The following is an 18,944-nucleotide window of genomic DNA, read 5'->3' as shown; positions in this document are numbered from 1 at the left end:
ATGAATGTGCCGGCGAGGATGACGTCTGGTGGTCGTGGCTTCGAGGTTGATTAATCGCCGTGGATGAAATGTGCACATGATCAGTAATTGGCGTTATTGGAATTCCCTCAGTGCCTGATGCATACTGACCAGCGTGAGTGCATAGTGATTATATTAAAAAAAGCAAGTTCTAAGGTTAATTTTACAAAACCACATAAAAACTATGTTACCAAATGATTTTTAAAAATGGCTTTCCTCTCCTAGAAAAGCTGCTCGCACTCAGAGTTAGAACCAAAACTACTTTTGCAAAAGTTAAAGCCCTATCAAAGAACCCTATGTTGCCAAATGGGTTTTAATAATAGCTTTAACTCCCTCATAAAAGTTGCTCACATGGAAAAGTCAGAGTCAAAACTATTTTACAAAAACTAAAATCCCGCCAAAGGACCCTAAGCGACTTCCATTTTTGTAGCGCATTGTGCTCTAATTTCTGTACTGAGTTTGTGACACAATTTTTTTTTTTTGCTGTTCGCAATTTTTGCGTGTAGGTGTTTTTTTTCTCTGATGACACAACCGTGTGGTCTGGAATGTCCCCTTGGGACTATCTTAAAGTGTTTTCCTTTTTGACGATATTTTACTCGTAGCCAATCAAAAGATGCACGGGCCCAATCTGAGAACCCTAGCAAAGCCAGCCCGTCAATTTCCATCCCCTTCGCCCGCCCGCCCAACCACCATGTCTCGACGCGGGGCAATGCCATCCACCGCCCCGCGCGCGCGGCTCTCGCCGCCGGCACCCGCCTCCCACCCGCCGCGGAAACGTGGCCGCTCTCCATCGGCTCCTGGAAGCACGGCGTCGTGGCGCGCGTCCGCCGAGAACACCGTGCCCCTCTACCACCGCCGCCGCTGGCACAACCCGGAGCGTGCCCCTGGTCGCGTCTGGCAGCGGTTCCGCGCGCCCCAGCCTGCCTTACTCTCCTCCAGGCTTTGGATTTGCTCGGAGGACGCCTCGACCTCCTCCTCCGGAGGTATTCGTCGCGCTTAGTTATCTGACATCGCTTAAATTTAGGAGAAAATAGTTCCCAGTTGCCATTGCTCACCATATGTTTGTCTATATGCCTTAGTATGCTTGCGGTGTTGTTTTCCCCCTTTTTTTTCATGGTTGGTTGAGTTCTTGTGCTTTGCTTTCATAGATGCCTGCACTATCATGTCATACAACATCTTGGCTGATTACAATGCTCGGAATCATCCCGACCTTTATTTGGATGCCCCCTGGGATGCAATGAGGTGGGATTCAAGGAGGCGACTTATTATTCGTGAAATTAGGCACTGGGATCCTGACGTAGTGTGTCTTCAAGTAAGAATCCAGTCTCATTGATAGTGATGACATTCATGCACTGTACTCTGTAACACTTTGTTATCTGGAAGCTAGGAGGTGGATAGGTTTCAGGACATTGCTGCAGGAATGAAGAGCAGAGGGTACGAAGGTATATTTCAGGTACATCACTTCCTTCACAAAGACATTTCCTTTCAAATATTTTAATGTTTCAGTTCTTAAGTAATAGTTCATGATCATCAGAGGCGTACTGGAGATACTAGAGATGGATGTGCCATATTTTGGAAGTCAAAACAGTATGGATGATGCATTGCCCTTTATTATATTCATTCATCCGAATAAAATGGTATTTTCATTTCATCTTTTGTTTTTCAAATGTAGGTTACATCTGGTTGAGGAAGATAGTATTGACTTTAGTGAATTCAATCTTCGAAATAATGTTGCTCAAATATGTGTTTTTGAGGTACCTGAAGTAGCACTAGTTAGTTCAATGAATAATTCCATATGATTGTACATTTTCTAAACAAAATCATAGAAAAAATCTTGTTCATTGTAAATTACAGAAACTGTCCACTAATTGTTATAAGCTGTAAAATCTGGTATTATTCTGTAGCTCTCTTCATCCATTTACAGCTAAGTAACCAGTGTTTCATTGCTGTTATATTGCACGTAATTTCTGAATGTTTGTTTCCTATTTATTTTTCAGCTTAATGGAACACACAAATTTGTACTCGGGAATATTCATGTTTTGTTTAATCCAAAGCGCGGTGATGTAAAACTGGGCCAGGTATTAACCTTAGCTCATTTATTTGCCATGTGTATTTTTTGTACACATGTCAATTCATATGGACATGGTCATTTGCTGATGGCATGCTGCAAACAGATTTTTTTTTAACGTAAAGCAGGAGCTCTGCCTCTCAATTAAGAAGAATGGAATTGACCAACTTTTTAAGGAAAACCGGGCCTAAAACCTACACAGAGTGCACGTCAGAGAAGCCGGCGGAAGCCCCCCACAAACTCGGCCGGGGAGGGAAAGACCGTCTTCCCGATATTATATTATATTAAGAAGAGATCGAAACATGGTCCCGTCCGAGAAAATCACCGAACCCTGGCCCCCCATCACTAGCGGGCCATCACCGCCCACTCTGCAACTGTGGCGGAACCGCCCGAATTATTCCAGCTTAAGTGCCCAAGTCGCACCCTTGAGGGCAGCAACACACTTAAACATGAATAACCCGTCAGTCCCTCGGATCTAGTCCGATAAAGCCACTTACCAGGATCGAATACCACTAGCTCACACGAAGGTGAGGCACAGAGAAATACAATAAAACATAATACCACAAATTTAATAAGTATCATTAGTGATTACATTATCGGAGTTTCAGAAATAATAACCATAAATTTTAATGCAGCGGAAATAACTAACGGAGAAAACCGAGTAACATGGCGAAGCCTGGCCACGCTACTCCTCCTGGTCCTCTCTTGCGGAAGCAATAACCCACTTGACCGTCTATCCCGGTGGCAGGGATGGAGGCCAAGTCACACCATCAACCAAATCAAGGAGTACCTGCAAAAATTGTGCCACAAGCAAGGCTGAGTATACTAATACTCAGCTAGACTTACCCGGTGTGAGGAGTCTACTCCTCTACCTCTAGACATGCAGCTGTTTGGCTGAGGGGTTTGGTTTGCCAAAAGCACTAGCTGAGTCTAAAATCAAGTTTTAGCTTTTCAAATTTTAGTATGATCCTTTTAAACTAAGTGAGTACCTAGCTACTCATACATGATATCAAACATTTTTAGCAATCAACATCTTTTTCCAGTCACCTCATTTCCACTTATTACTCAATGTAGCAGCATGGATCAAGCAGTCTCATTAGCTGCGAGAAGCAGACGATTCGAATCGAGTTTTTATCCTTGCAAGGTAAACCTAAACACACGACATGGCGAGACACTCCGTCACCACACACATCAACCGTCCCCATCGATTCCCCGTCAGCAGAGAGGGGCTCACCGCCTTGGCGTACAATGCCTCACTGACCCCGACCGCCGTCGTGCAGTGACCACACTTGTACCCACCATAACCGGAATGGGAGACCACGTCTCAGGTCGCGTGAGGAGGGCAATCTGCTGCCAGGTTCAATCAGGTACTAGGCTTACCGATTTACCATATTTCTCGGTATATGTTTAGTACGTTCAAACACTTGACTCACGGTACCACACCATAATCCTTATTCAAATTTTTATCCCGTAGACAACCAATCCCCATGGATTGTTGCCCACAAACCAACCTCGTTATGATATGAAAGTGAGTACAACAAATTCCTGACCTCGCGCGAGTGCTAGAAAAATCACTCGACTTCTACCGAGATCCCTAATTAGTAAAGCAACTACTCGACCTAGCATACTAGTATCCATCACAAAAGGATTCCTGAGATCATGCAACTAGGGTTTCAAACAACTCCTACACTTAAGTGCACATTCAATCCTACAATCATTAAGTGTAGTAAAATAGCATAATAAATAGGTTATGCATAAAACCGGGGTTTGCCTTTTCTTTAACACTTAGATAGTGTTTGCTGGGTGGCACTCGCTTGGCGAGCATCCACTAGTCAAGTCCATTCTTCAGGTCGTCCACCAACTGCATCTTGTGGTTGGCACCACGTCACTTGCACGATCATCATCTCTTGGTCCTAAATGAGATGCAAGATGCATATGTATGAATATAATGAAAGTAGCACAAGTCATATAAATACACAGTAGCGAACTAACACTTAATTGTAAGACACCGTAAACAACCACACGCTAACATTAGTCATTTACACGTTATCGACGTTCAACATTGTCGGGGACCATAATTAGGGGTACCCCCAAGACTCCTAATTCTCAGCTGGTAACCCCCATCAGCATAAAGCTGCTAAGGCCTGATGGGTGCGATTAAGTCAGGGATCGGTCCATTCGAGCGACTCGATCACGCCTCGCCCGAGCCTAGCCTCGGACAACGGCAGCCGACCCCGGAGGATTTCCGTCTCGCCCGAGGCCCACCTCCGACGGCGAACATATTTCCGGCTCGCCCGAGGCCCTGCCTTCGCTAAGAAGCAACCCTGACTAAATCGCCGCACCGACCGACCAAATCGCAGGAGCATTTAACGCAAAGGTGGCCTGACACCTTTATCCTGACGCGCGCCCCCCGGCAGAGCCGAAGTGACCGCCGTCACTTCGCCGCTCCACTGACCGACCTGACAGAAGGACAACGCCGCCTGCTCCACTCCGACTGCAGTGCCACTTGACAGAGTGAGACTGACAAGCAGTCAGGCCCTGCCAAAGGCACCATAGGAAGCTCCGCTCCGCCCGACCCAGGGCTCGGACTCGGGCTAAGTCCCGGAAGACGGCGAACTCCGCTCTGCCCGACCCAGGGCTCGGACTCGGGCTAAGTCCCGGAAGACGGCGAACTCCGCTCCGCCCGACCCAGGGCTCGGACTCGGGCTAAGTCCCGGAAGACGGCGAACTCCGCTCCGCCCGACCCAGGGCTCGGACTCGGGCTAAGTCCCGGAAGACGGCGAACTCCGCTCCGCCCGACCCAGGGCTCGGACTCGGGCTCAGCCCCAGAAGACGACGAACCCCGCTTCGCCCGACCCCAGGGCTCGGACTTCGCCCTGGCCTCAGCCGACGACCTCCGCCTCGCCCGACCCAGGGGCTCGGACTCGGCCTCGGCCACGGAAGACAGACTCGACCTCGGCTTCGGAGGAGCCTCCACATCGCCCAACCTAGGGCGCAGGCCAGCCACGTCAACAGGAGGCGCCATCATCACCCTACCCCGAGCTGACTCGGGCCGCAGGGAACCAGACCAGCGTCCCATCTGGCTAGCTCCGCCAGATAGGCAATGATGGCGCCCCGCATGCTCTGTGACGACGGTGGCTCTCAGCCCCCTTACGGAAGCAAGAGGACGTCAGCAAGGACCCAACCGCTCCGACAGCTGTCCCTCCGCCAGGCTCCATCGCTCCTCCGACGGCCACGACATCACACCAGCTGGGTGCCAAAATCTCTCCGGCTGCCACGACGGCATGTACTTAGGGCGCTAGCTCTCCCCCGCTAGACACGTAGCACTCTGCTACATCCCATTGTACACCTGGATCCTCTCCTTACGCCTATAAAAGGAAGGACCAGGGCCCTCTTAGAGAGGGTTGGCCGCGCGGGGACGAGGACGAGACAGGCGCTCGCTTGGAAGCCGCTCGCTCCCTCACCCGCGTGGACGCTTGTAACACCCTACTGCAAGCGCACCCGACCTGGGCGCGGGACGAACACGAAGGCCGCAGGATTCCCACCTCTCTCACGCCGGTCTCCGGCCGCCTCGCTTCTCCCCCCTTCGCGCTCGACCCATCTGGGCTGGGGCACGCGGCGACACTCACTCGTCGGCCCAAGGGACCCCCCGGTCTCGAAACGCCGACAAACATAACACCATTAAAAAGACGACAACATTTTATATATTTACGCAACGCGACTACGACATTACAAGAACACGCATTTACTACGCTCACCTTAATCGTTCATTTGTTCTCCTATTGACCACACAAGAGCAACCAAGACAACGTAAGTTAAATAGGACCTAGGCATCAATGTCTATGAAACTCCTATATCACAATCAACTAGAAAGAAACATATAAACATGACACATATGTTATCTCAAGCTTAGCCATGGCAAGTCTACATTACCTAAGTGTTAACCAAACATTTTTAGCAAACAGGGTGAACTAAACAATCAAATGCGCACATGCAGATTTTTAGGACAGCAGCACAACAGTTACTTGTTTTAATCATAACTCTTCAAATATTAATCCAAAAATATCAAACTAGGACTTTCTGGAAAGCTTAAAAAGTGCTCTACAACTTTAGTATTTTTACCTTAACATGATTCATCACTTAGCAAGGTCAAAAAGTGCAATTACAGCAGCGCTGTCCAGATCTGGACAGATTCAGACCCTTTGTTTCAAAAATTCGTAAACAGAGACTCATGCATCCAAAACAAGTGATTTTAGACTTTCTGGAAAGGTAATGAAATTGTCTACATATCATTTATAAACATCTCAAGGTGATTTAATATTTAACTAAGGATAAAAGACTCTAGAAGGCTTTGCTGTCCAGAACTAGACAGATTTAGTCTTCAGACTTAAAACATCCATAAGTTAATCTTCAGATGACCAAAAAGAGTGATCCAAGACTTTTTGGAAAGCTTGAAAAAACCACTACACAACTTTTATAATCACCAAGAATTGATTCTATGTTGAACTGAATCAAACAATTCAGTTTTCGAAATCTGTTCTGTCAGTGGACAGAACACAGCAACCAGTTTTTAAAATTCATAACTCTTAAACTGTCAGATCTATGGTTGTGAAATTTTAACACAAGCAAGATCAGAAAAGCATCTACAACTTTCTTATAACGACTATGATCAGATTGCAACATTATCTTAAGCAAACAATTCAATCTCTGAAATCTGTACAGAAATTGGACAGATTCAGTTACTGAATTTGTAAAAGGCATAACTCCTAAACTGTTAGACCTATGACTGTCAAATTTTAACACCAGCAAGATAATAAAGTTGTCCACAACTTTCTTGTGACCACCAATCACTGATCTCAACATTAACTTAAGCAACCATTGCAATCTCTGAAATCTGGCCGAAATCCGATAGATTCAGGTGATGGCCTTGTGAAGAGCACAACTTCTAAACCATTAATCCTAAGATCATGAAATTTTAAGACAAGCTAGATGTATAAGTTAGCTGCAACTTGTATATGGAACATACTTATAGAAAACATATTTTGCTTTACTAGATTAATTGCACAACCAAAACTATACATGCAAGAATTTTTCAGCTTGCAAGCACAGGAACACTTAACTCAATCATCAAGCACAATCAGGGACAGTTACTACAAATTCTCATTTCCAAATTGTAATGATTTGGTTATCGAACACAACTATCACATGCTTATGTTATGTAAGTTGGTTACCATGAAAGAGACACTTTAATAATGTAAATTAGCATGTGACGATAGGTTAATTCTAAACTCTTTACTTCTCGCAACACATGATCATTTTAATGTCATCAAGGTACCACAACATCATACGAGGACATATGCATAATAGTTTCCAGTTTTACATCTACAACTTCTTTACTAGTTATTTTCAACCACTTAATCGGCATTGATCGAATTAAACCTCTAACTCAACAATTTGGGCACCATAAATTTCAGAATTCTACCTAGACATCTAGCGTCACATAGAGAGTCTACTAATTAACTTGCAACCACTTGAAGTACTGGAAACATCTACATATAACAATTACTTAACGCAATTGAATTCCTCTATTTAACAAGAGTTGGCTAACACAACATAAAAAAATAGTAATTCATACACAAGTTCATATTTTTCTCAATCACAACACCATGAGACCAACAAAACTGGTTTCACCATTTTAGACATCTTAACTTAAAATATAGCTAAAAGTAATTCGATTAGTTTTCTTAACTACTTTTCTATATCAGGTCACTTAGCTCCTAATTAATCAACACACCATATTTCCTTTGACGCAATAGGTAGAGCACGACTACTTGTTTCTAACAATCCTTGGGTATCAACAATTAATTGCCTATGGTATTTATCCGACTCGAAAACATAGAGAAGGCGACGACTACTACGACATGTCGTCACCTCATCTTAATCGCATAATCAACTTTAGCTTTACTGATCGAGTCTGCCGACTAACCGTTTAAAATAGTAAAACCTATCCTTCGCACTACAATTCAATCACGACCATACAACACATATATGTTCTACTTTTTAATTACATGACGCATGAGTTGCACTTCAATCGTTGCTTGACTGTACATCACATATTCTTCCTACCAAGATATAAAAACATCCGAGTTCTTGTTCTACTTCATTTTCTTCTATATACGCGTTCATTCATACCATTATAATTTCACGCACATTTTCACACACGCACATCACCGACCAAATACGTAAATAAAACAAATCGCGAATCATTCAAGGCGAACAACCTGGCCGAAATCCGATCGGAGTTGCACATGCATGCCATCAGACTGGGCACTTTGCCGACGAGCGACGCGCGAGGCGTGACGATGACACGGCTGCGAGCATGGCACAGTTTATTACACGATTTGTTGGTGCGGCCATTCAATCGAACACGAAAAGCGCAGGACAACTAGTAGCTCACCGAGGTTGTTGCTCGCTGCGCAGATTGACGACTAGCGAAGCTCGGCGCCGACGTGCATGGAAATGATGGCTGCTGGGGCCGTGCAGATCGATGGGGCTCGCTGCATCCCTGCCGAGGTCGAGCGTGGGGGAGACATCGTGCGGTGAAGGGAGTGGCCGGTGCCGGAGATGGAGAAACTTGCCGACCCAGGGAGCGGGTTTGGAGACGGGACCTCGCTGGATTTTTGGAGCAGGGAGCAGGGTTCAGCGCCCTGACTGCCAGCAGCCAAGAGAGCAGAGAGAACACAGGGGAAAAAATGGAGCAAGGCAGCGCCAGAGATGGTGTCCGTGCCAGCACTCCACCATGGAGGAGCAGAGGTAGGGGGACCCGGCGTAGGGAGCTCGGCGTCCGAGCAGAGGGGAGCTGGAGAGTTGTGGCCGTGGGGAGCGCAGAGCCATGTGCCGCGGCCGCGCGCAGGGAAGTTGTAGGTCCGGCAGAGCTCGAGCAGAGCGCGCTTGAGGAGCACGGCTGCCGGAAGGAGGGATCCCGACGCCATGGGGAAGAAGGACTTGGGGAGGGAGGAGGGCAGGGCGTCGTCAAGGGGCTGCAACAGTTGAGTGCTCGGCCTTGGTCGAGCTCCAAGCGAGGGAGCCTAGGGAGCTCCATGCGTGCTCTCCCTGCTGGGTTCCGAGGGGAGCAAAGAACCGACCATGGTGCAGAGGGGGAGGAGGGGATGTCGACCCCCATGGCTAGTGGCGAGAGGAATGGAAGCTAGGGTGGCTGGCTTGAGGAAAGGGGAGGAGACGCCATGGGAGGCCCTCCACTGGTGTGCGTGAGGAGCAGGAAGGAGGATGGCGTGGGGAGAAGAAGTGGAGATGGCTGGGAGAAAAGAAAATGGCGGCTAGGGGGGGTAGATGGAAATTTTCCAATTTGCAAGGGAGAGGGCTCCTATTTATAGACATGGGCTAGGGTTAGGGTTCTTTAGTGGGCCAAATTGGCTAGAATGGGTTTGGCCCAAAACACTAAACCGGGTCACGCTAATTATTTTCCATTTTATTTTGTGGCATTTTGATCAAACATGGATTATCGGAATGCTAATTCTTTCCCAGAATAAAAATGCTCCTGCGGAATTCGTCTCTACGGAGAACAGAGCGAAATAGTTTTCGGAAGATCGGGCGATTAACTCGGCCGAGAGTTTGATTTGATTTCGCTCGGCAATAATTTCCTACGCATGATTCGAAAATAAATTGTCTCGGGATACGACCAGCTTTCGGATTTTTGATTGAAAGAGACAAATCGCGACATTTAAAATCATCGCCGATGTTGATTTTTAAATCGGGATCGAACACAAAGGTATGAAGTCGAGTCGGATAAGAATTAATTAGAGGGCGACATACTGAGTATCCCGTTGGAGAATACGGACCCAGATAAAATAGTCGAACATAGATCGAAGTTTCGAGGAATTAGATTCGGGCTTAGATCAGATAACAGTCGTTGAGAGTTTGATTTAAAGAGCTTCAGATGAGATTTATAATTCGAGAATGATCTTCGAGTCTGCATTAGTTCCGAGAATTAAAAGTTTTAACACGCTCCAAAATTGGCTGTTTCTCGCGATCGATTAACTCTGAATTCGGTGAACTTCCAAGAGAAAGCCTGATAAACAGAGATAGGCACGATCGAGAAATAGAAATTTTTACTGAGCATCCGAGATTAGGATTAATCTCCCGACATAACGCGAAATAGACACCTGGGGTGTCACAGCAACGGCCCAACCGGAGGGTGGCGCGCAGGACGTAACCCGGGAACGAGCGGGGCACAACGAGGTTTTTTTTAACCAAGCCCGAAATTCGCTCTCGAGGGGGATCGAACCCAGAACCTGGAGGTGCTACTCGGAAGCCTTAACCATTACGCTAGAGGTCCTTTCGCGAAGGCCCCCACAAACAACCTAGACAACGACAGCCCCCCCCCCCACACAAACCCCATTTAGAGTCATCATTGCTGAGCTCAACACAAGGGACGAGCAACTCCGACTTCCCAAGACGGCCTGCACACGGCCAAAGGAACTCGACGATGCCTACACTCAGCAATGACACACAAGGAGGAAGACTGCGGCGCGCCATCATTGCCAAGACTCGACACGCTCCACGCGAGGCAGCTCCGATTCTTCACCACGAGCAAGGGTCCATATCGCCGAACACCGGGAGCAAGCAGACGCCAAGAGCAACAAAGGCCCAAGCACCACCGAGCTAAGTGGAGCGACGAAAAGCCTCCATACCACTGACAACCATGCAAACTGAAGGTCTTCTGGGCAGCACCTTCAAGAAGGAGAAATGACGTCGAAACGCCGTTGCCACCCGCCTAGAACCAACTAAGAAAAGTTTTCTTCGAAGACCCAGTAGAGCAATGGAGATCACCAGAACCAAGGAGAAACCTGCAGGAACAACCACACCGATGTCACCCTGCCAAGCCGCCGCTTGTTGCCACCTTTTGCCATCCACCGACGCACCAACCCAGTAGGCCCCAACCTTCAGAGTCTCGACGTCGACCGAGCAGCCAGCGAGAAACCCCAAAAAGTCCGAGGCAAGGACTCCCAAATGAAGCACGAGGGGTCCAAGGACGGCACCCTCAATAGGGTAGGAGTGGCGCCCGTAGGCGTCACCGCCGTCCTCTCGCAAGCGGGCATGGCTTTCGCCGGAGGACCTCTCACCCCACGACCTAGTGCATAGAACCAGCTGGCCTTGTCCACACCACCGACCAAAAGGGAGGTGGAGAGATGGATCTGGCCGAGGAGCCTCAAGATCTGGCCTACAGTCGACCGAGGAGCGTGGACCGAAGCCGTGACGCCGTGAATTGCCAAGGCCGCTGACCCACGACCCACCACCAGCAGTCGCGCCACCTTGAACTCGTCATTGGCATCCGCAGGACCGCCGCCAGACCAAGGCCCACACGGCCATGAGCACGGGCAAGCTGTGCACCCGCCGCCGCAAGCCAGCAGCGCGCGCAGGCGCCGATGCGGGCCAGCAGCACGAGCGAGCAGGTGCCGCCGCCGTAGGCTAGCCACGCGAGCGCGCACTGCCGCCGTGGGCTAGCTGGCATGGTCGCACCGCCATGCCACCCACCCATGCCGGTGCGGGAGGAGCGGGGATGGGGAGGTGCGGAGCGAGGGGTAGCATTTCCCTGCCGCCGCCGTCCTTGGGGCATGCGAGAAGCGACGCGGCCCTGCTTTGGCAGCGGCGAGGCCAAGGCAAGGTGGAGGGGCGGAGGAGGCGGCGGCGAGGCCAAGGCAAGGTGGAGGGGCGGAGGAGGCGGCGGCTATGGTTTGCCGCATGAGCCACCCGAGCAGGGGCGACACGAGCGTTGCAGCTGCAAACAGAATTTATAGTTTTGACATTTCTGGTTAAAATTAGCTAATTTCGGTTTCACCACCCTTGAACTTTATCCAATTTGTTTTTCTCCATTTTGATTCTCCCTGCAGATTCGCATGCTACTTGAGAATGCAAATGCTCTTGCTGAAAAATGGGATAAAATTCCCATCGTGCTTGCCGGTGATTTCAACAGCACACCTGATGTATAGCTTTGTTACTTCTTGACACATGATTTTTTATATTACAAGAAAACTATGTGTAGCAAGTTTTTTGTTACACAACTGCAATACAAACACAGCAATATTCAGAAATGATATACTATAAATTAGTTGTATGTCCATGGTAGTGTGGTGCGAATAGGCCATCTTGAGTTTCTTATGATATCTAATTTGAAGAAAGTGGATGCCTTTTGATATGTTACTCACATTTTTTATTTCTTCTGTTATTTTGTTTTCTTATTTTATGAGAGCAGAGTGCTATCTACAAGTTCTTGTCGACAATGAAGGTAGAGTGATGCCTTAGAACTTCTTGAGGAAATTATAGTTATCCCTAGTTATTACAAATTTAACCGACAGTGAAATTGCATTGGTTTTTGTGTAACCAGCTGAACATTTCTTTGCACGATAGAAGGCATTTATCTGGACTTGATAGCACTGAATTTGGGTATGAGCTTTGTAGGTCAGTAGTCTTTTTTGTCATATCACTAACTAACCTAGTACATGTCTTCTTTTACTTTAGTGAAGACTTATCCTGATATTTCTCATAGCCTGCTCAAGTATCAATGGACTGATGAAGAAGTGAGAAATGCCACAGGGTATTCAAATGTCATGGTGGCTGAACATCCACTGAAGCTCAGTAGTTCATATGCCATGTTAAAGGTACTAGTTTGTAACTTTAATTGGGAGCACAATGACTTTTGACATTTAGATTAAGGCTTCATTTGAAACTATGTTGCCCGTTATTCTAGGGAAATTCAAACAATAGGGGTCTTCATGGTGAACCCTTGGCAACTTCCTACCACAGGAAGTTTCTTGGAACTGTTGATTACCTGTGGTATGCCTCTAAATGTTTGCCTGCTTGTTGTATGTATACACAACGTGACTGACATTCTTTGTCCAAGGCACACTCATGGAATTGAATGCTCCAGAGTTTTGGACACGTTACCTATTAGTGTTTTGAAGAGAACGAGGGGTCTTCCAACCAGGGTAATACTGCATCTGTCTTTCTCCATAGTATTTAAATGAATCCTTTCGTACAACAGCTTGTTTACATAAGGATAGTATGGCCATTTTGCATCTCCTTCATCCATCTCTGTTAACCAGTCCTAGTGAATGATTAATCTTCACCAACATGTTTATGTATCTACTGGTGTTCTTGGACTTCATCACTTAAGGTCTTGGGTAATTCTTTTCATTAAATCTTTGTTAGATATTTGTCTTCATATGTAGTCTTCGTGGATGAAGCTTCGCACATGTAGTCTTTGTAGATGAGGCTCCGTGTGTCCTTTTGCTGTAGGAACTTCGGGCGAATTCTTCATGTTTGGAAAGTTCTCATTTCTGATTGCTTTAACTGACACAATGTCAATTCTGCAAGCTCATGTTGATAAAAAAAATGTGTGTTAGTTAATTATAGATTATCGAGGGACGTGTTTATTTGTGGTGAAATCGAAATCCTCAACAGTGAAACAACAGCTTAATCTTAATCTTTGCTGATCCTGAATGTACTAACTCTGTAACTGCTATTGTGCCATAATTTTTTTTCAGGAAATTGGCAGTGATCATTTGCCCATTGTTGCTGAATTTGCTTTCACGGAATCAGTTGAAGATGATTCCGATGAAGATGATGAATCTGAGCAAGATGACGAATCTGAGTAAGAAATGAGCGAAGCGCAATACTTATTTTTCTCCTCAGACAGTGAGTCCCGTTGAAGTGACTGGAGTGATTCAGTATTTCAGTTGGTTAAAAAGGTTCGAGGTAAGTTATTCAAGAACAGGGAGTATGGTGCACCAGAGACTACATTGCATCTTTCATGGTCCATAAACAGAATATCTCCGGCTTCATTGCACAATGAATTTCTCGGTATCTTTGCCCGTGTACTGTATGGGATCCTGCTGTTCACAGAATCAAGTATCACATTGAGCAGAATCAAGTACCACATTGAGCAGAATCAAGTACGTGCTGCTGTGTGAAAGGCAAGATTGCAACGAAGTGCTCTCTGCAAGTTTGTACGAACTAATTAGTACTTACGAAGAACCGTCAATTTAGTGGACATATTTATTCCGTATCAGATGGTTAACTACAATTTTTAAAGAACTGGCAAACGGCCCTGTCCCATTTTCCATTAAAAAATATAGAAAACACCACGACAAACTCATAAAGGGTTACAACCTAAGATCTATGACTATATTATGTTAACTGGTCTTATTTTATTCATTCCATCGGTACATGTAATTATGATATGTCTGCTAGAACCAAACGCTCTTTTTGTGTAGACCTTCACGAGTAATCATTGCTTTTTATGTTTTTCCGCTTATCGTAACAGCACTTTCCGCACCGGATGTCCACTGAAGCACGGGCCTTTGCGCTCGTCGCTGAACATTATGCTATGGATCTGGATGTTAAGCTTAGTATCTTGGTTCGTGATCAGAAAAACCACTGCTGATGGATGACGTGCTCTGCCTGCTGGATGCCTCTGTTCATGTATTGTGTTTTATTATTATATATGTGTAGGTGTAATGAAAATAATTTGAGTGTGGTTGAAGAGGCAATAGTGATTTACCAAAAGTTTTATAGCGACACATCACACATATTCTGTGTGGTGACAGCATGATAATAAGACCCTGCGAAATAGAAGTTGATTTGTTGTGTTACATGATGCATACAAGCATTGGGTTTGGTGGTGGTTTGTTAGATTGTGATTTTGCTCCTGCTTTTGAATTTGACTGTTTTGTAATAGTGGTTTTGCCTCATATTTCACATTGTCAAGTACGAACATGTCCAAACTTGTTCTTGTAAGGAAAATGGACTCCAGGCCATTTGGCTCAATAGGGTTTGGTGTTTGATGATAAACATAACCTGTGGACTAATGTGCTTGTTAGTATTGTGTTTGTAGTTTACTGGATGCTAAAGTTACTTGGACTAAGGCAATGAGGAAAGCAACACCTCAAAAGAAGTGTCAGACATATATGGACAGTGCAGCCGTATATAGACTAGTATAGACTGATTATAGTCTTCCTTGTATAAGCATATAGCTTTCCCTGTTTAGGAGATTGTATACTTGTACTCCAAGTTACCTTGGCTATATACAGTGTTCGGCTAGGCGGCGGCTAGGCGCGCCTAGGCGCTAATTGGTGGGCTGCCGTGTAGCCTAGGGCGCTGTGCGGCGTTTAGGCGGGCGCAGCGCCTAGGCGGCGCTCAGCCGCGCCTCCGCGGCGATTTTGCGGCGCGCAGGCGCCGTAGGCGGGCGGCGGGAGCGCACGTCGATTTTTAGCGCGCGACCGAGTTTTTAGCGCGCGACGTCCTGCTCCCGCACGGGAAAATCTAGAGTCCAGATACTATCCCGCTCGGCCTCCCTCCTCCCCGCGCGGCAAAATCCAGACGCTATCCCGCGCCGGTGGAAGTGCACCCGCCGACCTCCCTCGTCCCCGTCGGCCCTGCTTCCTGCCGGTGCCGGTGCCGGAGGAAGTTCAGCCGCCGCACCCCTCCCCGCCAGCTGCTCCCAAGGTGAGTTCTCCTCCCCCGCCGGCTTCTCCCCTCCCTGCTCATCCCCCTCCGCCAGCCGCTCCCCTGCTAACTTGGCCTCCCCTGCTTTCCTCCCCTGCTTTTAGCCTCTAGATCCCGCAGTCAAGAGAAAGGATAGCCTGTGGTGTACAAGTGAAAGGATTAAGGATGTCATCAGAAACTGCAGCTGCACCTTCTGAAACTGAAGCAGCTAGAGCGAATCTCCTAAAAAGAAATTCAGATGATGTTGGATGGGAATATGGTGTTCTTGTTGATGCTAACAACAAAGACAAGGTGAAGTGTAAGTTCTGTGACAAGGAGATGAGGGGAGGGATTTATAGGTTGAAGGAGCATCTTGCCCATGTTGGAAAGAATGTGAAGAAATGCACGTCTGCAACACCGCAGGCTCTAGAGGCTAAAGAGAAGTGCAAGAAAGCAATAGAGGCTGCAAAAAGTAAGAGGGAGGAGAAGACTGTTCGTGAGCTAGAACTTAGAGAGGAAGTGAATGTATCTAGGGTTGGAGAGGAGTCAGAAGAAGTCACTTGTGTTGGAAGCTCACAGCCTCACAAATTAGGGCCAATTGACAAATGGACGCGTGCTATTGATCCTACCAAGGCTGATTCATTCAAACAACAGCAGCTGAACAAGGAACTATGGAAAGAAAGAGAACATGAGGTGCACAAGTTTATTGCAAGATGGGCCTATAATCATGGTAAATTGCTAGTATACGATGCTGTTTTCACATTTTAAAATTCATGAACTGAACACTAATTAGACTTCATTTTTAATCATTGACAGGAATACCTTTCAATGCATGTGACAATGATGAGTTCAAGCAAATGTGTGAAGCAATTGGACAATTTGGACCAGGACTTACACCTCCAACTCAAGATGCCTTTCGAGGTAGTTTGCTGGAAGAAGAATATGAAAGAACCAAGTGTTTGCTGCAGGAACGTGAAGCCGAGAAGATGAAAAATGGATGCTCTATTATGACCGATGCTTGGTCAGATAGGAAGAGGAGAAGCATAATGAATACATGCACTAATTGTGCTGATGGAACCTCCTTCATCAGCTCAAAAGAGATGTCAGATGTGTCACACACAAGTGAAGTCATTTTTGAATTAGTGGACAAAGCAATTGAAGACATTGGTGAAGAAAATGTGGTGCAAGTAGTCACTGACAATGCCTCTAACAACATGGGAGCAAAGAAGCTATTGCTTGAGAAGAGACCACAAATATTTTGGACCTCTTGTGCAGCTCACACAATCAACTTGATGCTCCAAGGAATTGGCAACTTGCCTCAGTTCAGGAAAGTGATTGACCAAGCAAAGTCATTTACCATATTTGTGTATGGCCACACAAGAACATTGGAGTGCTTGAGATACTTCACAGAGGGGAAAGAGCTAGTGAGGCCAGGAGTGACTAGGTTTGCTTCATACTTTCTCACTTTGAACAGTATGCAAGAGAAGAAGGACCAGTTAAGGAAGATGGTGGTTCATAGCAGGTGGGACTCATTAAAGGATGTGAAATCAAAGAAAGGAAAAGAGGCCACAACTACTATATTGAGTCCAGCCTTTTGGAAGGATGTGAAGCTAATGTTGGCTGTTTTTGAGCCATTGGTCAAAGTCCTCCGTTTGGTTGATGGGGATGTGAAGCCATCCATGGGTTTCCTTTATGTAGAGCTACTAAAGGCAAAGAGAGAGGTCAAAGAGGCCTTTGGCAATGTTGAGTCTCGATTCAAAGATGTTATGGCTGTAATTGAGAAGAAGATGAATGGAAGACTTGATTCTCCATTGCATTTGACAGCTTTTTTGCTGAATCCACACTATAGCTATGCTAACCCATCAATCTTTGATGAGCCCAAAATGAATGAAGCCTTCATATCTTGTGCCGAGCAATTTTATTATCATGATGAGGACCAACAAGAACAGGCTGCCAACTTTGAATTGAAAAAATTTCAGAATAGAGAAGGACCATTTAGCAAGAAGCTTGCAAGAACTTTTCAAAACTATGATTACAATCCAGGTAGAGGTACTTATTATATGGTTGTTTGCTGTTTTCTAACATGGCTGTTTGCTGTTTTTTAAACTAATAGAGGTGTTTCTAATTTATTTCAGCATCATGGTGGCGGTTATATGGAACTGAAACACCAGCTTTACAGAAGATGGCTACAAGGATATTATCTTTGACATCAAGCTCTTCTGGTTGTGAAAGAAATTGGAGTGGGTTTGAAGGGGTTAGTACCTATCTATTAATCATTTCAGCAGTACTATGATTAAATTTCAGAACTGAAAATGCTTTTGTTTCTAATTTATAGATACACACTAAGAAGAGAAATAGGCTGACTACAACCCGCCTCAACAAGTTGGTCTATATTCAGTTCAATAACAGGCTCATGAATAAGAGAGAAAAGATTAAGTCAAAGAAAATCATTGATGTTCTCTTGTCTAGTGATACAATTGAAGCTCAAGGTTTTCTCCAAGAGGGTGGAGATGATTGTGCACAAGTTGTCTTTAGAGATGGGGAGGAAGATGAGATGGAAGGTACAGGGATACCTTGGTCTGTTATTGGAGAGGCAGTGGGAGCAGAAGAATAGCTTGAGACTCGTAGAAGTGCAAGAGTGAGAGAGCTCTATGAAGGAGAAGAGTTTGAGTCTGAAGAAGAAGAGTATGAAGATGAAGATTTGTGCTACAGTGAAGATGAAATATGATCTGGACCATCTCCATCTAGTAGTGAAGCCTTTTGTGATGCCCTGGTCTTATGAACTGCAGCTATGTCACTTTGTGTCTGTGTGTCTTCTTTTGTGTGAGACCTGAACTAAGAACTATGTGCTTGTGCTATCCTTTATTTATAAATTGTGTTCTGCACTTGTATTACTGTCCTATCCACTTGTGTTGTAATTACCAGCTGCTGATATGTGTGCTCAACTGCTCATGAATGGGAGGCTACTGAAATCATCCAGATAAGTCACAATTTAGTGTTTTCTATTTTTTTTGATGAACAGCTAGCTGTCTATTGACTAATTTACTAACTACTAGCTGTCAAAATGTGTTGCAGCCTTGCAGGAGCTAGGAACATGCAAGAGTAAGCTCAGCTAGGAATCAGATATGTCTACTGGCCTTCTTTTTATACTTACTGTGACTCATATATAGTAGTTATATACGTATATATAGTTATATACATAATATATATAATTTATGGCTATATTGCCAAAACGCCTAGAAAAGCGCCTAGAAGCGCCTAAGACCGAGTACTCCCGACTAGGCGCTAGGCAATGGGTCACCGCCTAGATTCCGCCTAGTGCCTAGCTGAACTTTGGCTATATATATGAGAGATC

At 45.9% G+C, this 18,944-nt stretch overlaps 2 protein-coding genes across 5 annotated transcripts; both read left to right on the top strand.

Annotated features, from left to right (window-relative positions):
* The first annotated feature begins 621 nt into the window (after positions 1-621).
* LOC100273611 (uncharacterized) lies at positions 622-14,420 on the top strand. 3 transcript variants are annotated; one of them, NM_001148027.1, is given in 13 exon segments: positions 702-1,001; positions 1,167-1,330; positions 1,406-1,471; positions 1,553-1,605; positions 1,691-1,772; positions 2,016-2,096; positions 11,998-12,090; positions 12,360-12,392; positions 12,492-12,565; positions 12,654-12,765; positions 12,855-12,940; positions 13,008-13,092; positions 13,651-14,198. In NM_001148027.1, coding segments are annotated over 13 exon segments (1,332 nt in total). In that variant the 5' UTR covers positions 702-709; the 3' UTR covers positions 13,762-14,198.
* A 1,329-nt stretch (positions 14,421-15,749) lies between these two features.
* LOC103638232 (uncharacterized) lies at positions 15,750-18,460 on the top strand. 2 transcript variants are annotated; one of them, XM_020544338.3, is made up of 4 exons: positions 15,750-16,319; positions 16,406-17,632; positions 17,725-17,843; positions 17,925-18,460. In XM_020544338.3, exons 1-4 carry the CDS (start codon positions 15,776-15,778, stop codon positions 18,201-18,203), a joined length of 2,169 nt encoding a protein of 722 aa, XP_020399927.1. In that variant the 5' UTR covers positions 15,750-15,775; the 3' UTR covers positions 18,204-18,460. The 2 variants fall into 2 exon arrangements, with proteins under 2 accessions (XP_020399927.1, XP_020399926.1); XM_020544337.3 differs by having other exon boundaries at positions 16,406-17,638.
* Positions 18,461-18,944: the final 484 nt, after the last annotated feature.

The sequence above is a fragment of the Zea mays genome, chromosome 9 (genome assembly GCF_902167145.1).
Source record: "Zea mays cultivar B73 chromosome 9, Zm-B73-REFERENCE-NAM-5.0, whole genome shotgun sequence".
NCBI classification, from domain to species: domain Eukaryota; kingdom Viridiplantae; phylum Streptophyta; class Magnoliopsida; order Poales; family Poaceae; genus Zea; species Zea mays.
This window is presented reverse-complemented; position numbering and strand designations above follow the sequence as displayed.

Bases quoted from the DNA above. Each gene is read 5' to 3' on its own strand.
- LOC100273611 (XM_008660047.3), top strand. From the start codon at position 632: ATGCACGGGCCCAATCTGAGAACCCTAGCAAAGCCAGCCCGTCAATTT. The intron at 12,566-12,653 runs GTCAGTAGTCTT...TATTTCTCATAG, and splicing joins TTTGGGTATGAGCTTTGTAG to CCTGCTCAAGTATCAATGGA. The intron at 13,093-13,650 runs GTAATACTGCAT...ATTTTTTTTCAG, and splicing joins CGAGGGGTCTTCCAACCAGG to GAAATTGGCAGTGATCATTT.
- LOC103638232 (XM_020544337.3), top strand. From the start codon at position 15,776: ATGTCATCAGAAACTGCAGCTGCACCTTCTGAAACTGAAGCAGCTAGA. The intron at 16,320-16,405 runs GTAAATTGCTAG...AATCATTGACAG, and splicing joins AAGATGGGCCTATAATCATG to GAATACCTTTCAATGCATGT. The intron at 17,844-17,924 runs GTTAGTACCTAT...TCTAATTTATAG, and splicing joins ATTGGAGTGGGTTTGAAGGG to ATACACACTAAGAAGAGAAA.